The 6,467-nt window shown below is 38.8% G+C and overlaps 1 protein-coding gene across 5 annotated transcripts; it reads right to left on the bottom strand.

Moving 5' to 3' along the window:
• Positions 1 to 2,782: 2,782 nt before the first annotated feature.
• LOC126618167 (B3 domain-containing transcription factor NGA1-like) lies at positions 2,783 to 4,542 on the bottom strand. 5 transcript variants are annotated; one of them, XM_050286255.1, is made up of 2 exons: positions 4,483 to 4,542; positions 2,783 to 4,391 (listed from the first exon to the last, which is right to left on the bottom strand). In XM_050286255.1, exon 2 carries the CDS (start codon positions 4,335 to 4,337, stop codon positions 3,063 to 3,065), a length of 1,275 nt encoding a protein of 424 aa, XP_050142212.1. In that variant the 5' UTR covers positions 4,338 to 4,391; positions 4,483 to 4,542; the 3' UTR covers positions 2,783 to 3,062. The 5 variants fall into 5 exon arrangements, with proteins under 5 accessions (XP_050142212.1, XP_050142213.1, XP_050142218.1 ...); XM_050286256.1 differs by having other exon boundaries at positions 2,783 to 4,384; XM_050286261.1 differs by having other exon boundaries at positions 2,783 to 4,351.
• Positions 4,543 to 6,467: the final 1,925 nt, after the last annotated feature.

Raw genomic sequence — 6,467 nt, 5'->3', positions numbered from 1 at the left:
TCTGCTACCATTGCTAGACTTGATTACTAGTTGGCATGGTATATGATCGTTAAATTAACCAGCAACATTGCTAGGGTTGGTTGCCAGTTGAATACATTACCAACAATTTAGGGTTTTTGCTTTCATAAGCAGCCCAGTGACCCTTGTCCAAGTTGAAGTTGATCAGGAAGCTTAACAGCAGCTGCGAACAAATGAGGGTAACTGCAGCTGTGAAAACAATCAACCATAATCCAGATTTTTCGTGGCCGGCACCACAATCTTGTTTAGTTACACGAGAGGGATTGATATTATAACAATGGAAATCTGCAAATAAATCGAAATAAATAGAAAAACTATTACTTTATGCAGTTCTAGTTTGTACACAAAGACGGATGCACACTTGGACCTAGGTCCTAGGACCACTCGGAGTTTAGAAAATATACATGTGATGGTCTTCTGAGATCCCTTAGAATGTTTTGTACGGGTCCTTTCGTACCTACCAAACGTTTGATGTAATACCTGCTAAGCATATCTTGACAGGTTGCATAGACAACACTCCACAAATTCTGTTGATATCATTCATCAAGTGTTCGATAAACCTGAACAAAAAATTTGCGTGCTTCGTGCTCTATTTTTATCTAAAAAACTTGGATCTCTAACATTGGGACTGCCTAAGATTTGAATCCTGAATCCGCCACTTTGTACCATTCCTTTGGAAAATATATATGTTGTATTATTTTCTAATTTTCTTATTGATTAGTAGTTACGAAGTTTGAAAACCCCATTTATTTGAACAAAATTTGAGTGTCAAACAGTTAACTAATAACTCATTTCCAGGGGAAGAACTGTTAAAGAGTGCTAGTAGTGTTACTGATAACTCAGAAACAGCATTTCTATTAATCAGTCCTGACATCAAACAATTTAATTTACTTTACATATAGAATAAATTCTGTTAAATGAACACTACAAGAAAAATGGCCTTTGGGTATAAAAGTAAGGAAACAAATGAGGAGTTTGTGTCTCAGCTACAAACGTACGTATACCAGTTTATAATCCAATTTTGGCATGCCATTACCAGCTGCAAACGTTCGCATACCAGTGAAGAGACCAAGGAAACCTGTTAGAGTGCAGTGTTTATATTAATTTGGAAACTAGCATTAGATATATAGCTAGAGCATGAAGTGATTAACGAAAGGAGATGGGATTAATTAGTAGTTACAAATTACTAATTAGGAAGTTAGAGTTATATAATTATATTATATGTATACATTCTCATATATATACAATTGCACAAAATATAATTGATTCTTTTTAGCATAGGTTATTACAAATACACTGTTTAATTTACAGAAGAAATTATTTAGACTAGTAGAATTTCTTACAAAAGGAATTACTCATATATATATATATATATATAGAGGCAGACTGTATGTTATATTAATTTACACCTAATTAAACTCTATCTACCTGCAGGTTTTTACAGTATCAAGACAAAGTCAAACAGGCTGGATGCATATTAAGAGAAATTAAACATATGAATTACCAATTAAGGTGATAAAAAGTAGGGCAACAACAATATGTCCTTGGCCATATATAACACCAGAAGAACTTTGAATAAAGTTAATTAATTTGGACTAGTTAAGAACATAGATGATACATGTACCTTTTTAACATCAATGAGCTTTCTGCACCTAGCCTTACCTGTAAAGGGTGCCTAATCTGATTAGCTGCAGCTGCAGCAGCAAATAGTAATACAAAATAAAGAAACTAATTTTAATTAATTGTTCATATATATCAAGGAAGAGGTCGCACTTGGTGCGATGGCAAGTGCCTTCGCCCATGAGCGGTAAGTCTCGGGTTCGAGACTTGGGAGCAGCCTCTCCATAAATGGGGGTAAGGCTAGCCGACATTCACCTCTCCCAGACCTTGCGTAAAGCGAGAGCCTTGTGCACTGGGTACGACCTTTGTTCATATATATCAAGGATGTTGCGGCTATTGCTATATATATATATATATATAACAGTCATTAATTCAAACTAGTAAGTAGAAGAAAGTTTGAACTTCTAATTATCAATGTACTTACGAATTACTAGAGAATAATTGTTGTTCAGACCAAAAAAAAAAGTACATTCTTTAACCGGCAAGCTGTATCATCAAAGTTGATCAGCCTTTTCTTCCTTAAATTGTGGTGTAATATTGAAAATTAGGTTGCATTGTGCAGCAGTAGTAATCATCTTTAAACCCCTTGGTTTTCTTTCCCACCACCGATGTGGGACTTTAACACTCCCCCTCCCTCATGTGTAACCTTGAAACTCAGGGGTCGGCTCTATGTTAAGAGTTCGGATTTGTTTTCAATGGAACTCAGCGGCCAACTCTATGTTAAGAGTCCTGACTTATTTCCTTCTTTGGCGACAAACTCGTTAGCTTGCACGGGCCCGAACCTTGGCTCTGATATCATGTTGGATTTTTTGGATCGTGGGGTCTACCCCACTCTAACGACACCGATACTGTCCCCACCTTGACCACCTGCCCAATCTATCAGGTGTGAGGTTTTTACCCCAAAAAACCTCGATATTAGTTATAGTGGGGTAATCATATTTAAACACCTTGGTTTTCTTTCCCACCACCGATGTGGGGCTTTAACAATACATACATATATATACTTATATATAAATATATATGTATACTGGAGAGCTCAAGCACGAACCAGTTATATATATATAAGGAAAAAAGAAATGCAGCAGCAGCGGTAGTAGTAGTACTCTGATCAATTTGAAAAAGTAAATTCGACTACTAGTGTAAATTGATGTAAAGAAAAATGCTTTTTCACTTTTGTTTATATATTTATTTTCCTGCTAATTCACGGCAAATGAACTCTTTTCTAGCGAGCTTGGGATCATCATATATGTCCAAATAAATCGACAAGTGAAGTAGATTGTTCCTTTATTTGGAAGGCAGCTGATCTACAGCTAGACCTGTGTCGATGGGGGGACCATTGTCCATTGGGGTACCTTTAATTCAAGAGGAAATTGAACTAGTGAAGATCGAAAAGTCGTTATTGACACAGCAAACGATCAAACTCTCTAGGGATCCAAATAAAACGAAGTTGTAGATTTCCCTTTGTTGGAGAGGAAAAGATGATCTGGTGGAGTACTACTACTACTTGTATTGGGCAGCCTAATGAATTCGAGCGGAGGAAAAGCCAGTGAAGATGTCGACGATGGAAGATGAGGTTGATAGGGTATTGCTGTTGAAGACAATATCTGACATTCGTGATGATCATCCTCTTCAATTGGACTACTTGAGCATTCCATGTTCACACCAAAAAGCCTAAGCTTCTTACCAGCTGATGAAGCAACACTAGCACTAGCACTATTACTGGTACTAGTAGCACTGTTCTTATAATTACCATGTTGATAAAAAGGCACCGAATCTATCACCATTGGATATTGATGATGAATCACATGTTGATCCCCCCCACCTTGCAAGTGATGAAGCTGATGCGGTAAATATTGTTGATTCATGAGCTGATAGTTGTGATGCTGGTGGTGGTACGGATGATGAACATTGTTGTTCGAGTGAAGAAAATGTTCGTGGTGTCTAAGAGGCATAGACGACATCACAGACGAAGGCAGCGGCCGCTGCAGCAGCGAGTAAACCCTGCCTCCGCCATAATGGTTATGAGGATGTAGTTGAGGCGGAAGAGGAGGGGGAGGACGGCGCCTCCAGTCAATGTACAATCTGTCCTTCCCCGATTCCCCAACCCCTCGCTCAAATGATACAATGTCACCGGCATCCAGCTTCTTCTCCTTCACAAAACGGCTCCACCCTTTTGTCATGACATAGCTCTGGCTGCTATTCCAATAAGAGTACCTAAACCGCCACGGCTTTCCCGTCCGGTCTTGGAAATTCAAAAGCAAGCCCTTGTCGTTCGATGAGGAGTCAAGTGGGAAGTACCGCTCCGCATGCTGCTTCGGAATGACCAGGCGGTTGAGCTTCCCAACATCGCTTGGCGTCACAACCTTGTCAAACATGTGCTCTCTTTCAGAATTAGGAGGCCAGTAATTCTGGTCCGTACCACCATCAGAAACCTGATCTTTGTTTAGTGATAAGTCCGTGAAGTTGATGGCTTCCGGAGAGCCGTGATTCTGAACATCAAGCCACGGCTTTTGCCGGCCGTACTGCTGGTGGTAGTGCGGAGGAGGAGGAGGAAGAAGGATGCCTTTGTATTTTGGTGAGGACCCATAATTGCTGTTACTTGTGGTGATTATATCCTCCTCTTCCTCTTGATCTTCTTGTTCTTGATCTTGATCTTCTTTGTCAGAATACCCCTTTTGATCTCTTTGCATAAAGTCCATGATCTTGTTATATTCTATCACAATAATTTGCAATATTATCCAAAACCCTATCACCTGATTAGTGTAGGAAATGAATAATTGAATAAAATAATAATAATAAGAAATTTTATGTATTAAAAACTGGCTTGCATGTAAGAACGCTCACCTCAAATTATACCTTTATGAAAATTGTTATCTTTTTGTGCTTCTGATCAGATCTCTGAGGGTCGGTGCCTTCCTTGACCAAAGCCGAAAAACGCAAACCCTAATAAAACGTGACAAAATTAGCCATGGACAGCTCAACCATAAGGTCAGGAAGTCGTAAACTAGCTTCTTGGCATATCAGTGTTGACCAAACTATGCTACTAAACTAGAGGGGTAGAGAGAGACAGAAAGAGAGAGATGGATACACACATACATACATACACATATATATGTTTAAATTTACAGGTTAATTGAGTAGCTAATTACCTTTTGTGAAGCTTTACAATGAGAAGCAAAACATCAAATTCCGTCTTCCAATTTTCTTGTTTAGAAGAAAAAAACTGTGTCTGAGCGGGGAGAGAGAGAGAGAGAGAGGGATCGGAAGAAGGAGGAGAAGAAATTTTTATACGTAGGGGCCCATGAAAGATGAGGGTTTGGGTCATGTGAGGTTGTCCTTTTCTTCAATAATTTTTTGGGTGCAATCTCTCTCTCTCTCTGTCTCCCTCTATATGTATATAGATGTATATGTGCGTATATTTCTGCGTGTGCTAAGTAATTAAGAACCAGAACCAGAGAGAAAGATCTAGCTCAATTTACTGTGTGATGAATTTGCCAGTAAAGAGTACTTAACTATTATTGTTAATTGGAGGCCACTTGTCTTCGTAGAGAGGACACGTTTGTATTGTATTGCCAGATAGATAGTTAGGTTTGGAGTTTTTGACTTTTGGTGTCATCGATTGTACGTGTAGTGCTTGCTGCTGGTCCTGCCAGCCAGTGGCAAAAGCTATGGCCAAGCCAAGCGCCCAGGGGATGATCAGGCACACCACACACCAAACTTCTCACCATGGTCGGATGGAGTCCCCTTAATCTTAGACCAATGCTTCATGAGTCGTTCACATCTTGCTCGCACAATTCCGACCCTCTCCGTCGACTGTAATGATTAAATAAAGTGATGAGTAAATATTGTACAAATAATTTTATTTTAAACGCTATTTAAATTCATCCATATTACCTGACGAAGTTTATTACGTTAAACATGGGTTCTCTTTGCAAGCAATTTTGTTGTTAATTTGAATGGAGGACATTCTTAATATGATAATCTTGGTTTTATTTATTTTTCTCTTTAAGAATGGGACTAGCTGGAAGCTTTGCCATGGTAGTCCATTCTTCCGGTGGCCAGAAAAACTCACAAAGGCATTTCAGCCTCCCCTAGCCCTTATCATGTGATTCACCAGGGCCAGGAATCGACTCAGAATGTGCCGTGTGAAATATGGGCCTAAAATTCTTGGTTTTATTGGACTTTCACTATATTATATTGCATACTAATATGTGAACCAAATAGTGCACATGTCTGGAATTTCCATTTTTGAAAATAAAAGTGCACTAGTGAAGCCTGTTGAATTTGTGATATATCTTCCAAATTATGCACAAGTTTTGACCTTAAGCAATGCCTAACTAGCTAGTATACTATTTTTAAGGCTTTTTAGCCAAAATGGTCTTTGAAATTTGCATAACTCATCACAAATGGACAAGCCATCAATGACATGTGGCACAAGTCAAGCAAACGAAGTAGAAAACTTCCCCAAAATGGGGCAAAGGGGAGAAATCTCTCTTAAATTCTGCAAAAAGGTCCAAATTGATCCTAAAACCGGAAAGAAAGTCAAAGCATCTTCATAAAACTAGTAAGAATTGAAGATTGCTCACAAAATAGGCAACAAGGGCTCTTAAATTCGGCCAAGCAAGGGAATTAAGACACAAAACATGCCTAAATTCTCCCGTGGATAAATTAGGACATAAATCAAAGCCAAATCCATCCAAAGGCAAGCTTTGAAAAGCCTATAAATACAAGGTCCTCATACAAGCATAGGGTTGAAAAATCTCTACACATAAGAACCTCTGGCAAAACTCTCTTCGAAGAACATTCAACCAAAGTCAAAGCTTTCTCTC

This window comes from Malus sylvestris, chromosome 1, assembly GCF_916048215.2.
Source record: "Malus sylvestris chromosome 1, drMalSylv7.2, whole genome shotgun sequence".
Taxonomy (NCBI): Eukaryota; Viridiplantae; Streptophyta; class Magnoliopsida; order Rosales; family Rosaceae; genus Malus; species Malus sylvestris.
This window is presented reverse-complemented; position numbering and strand designations above follow the sequence as displayed.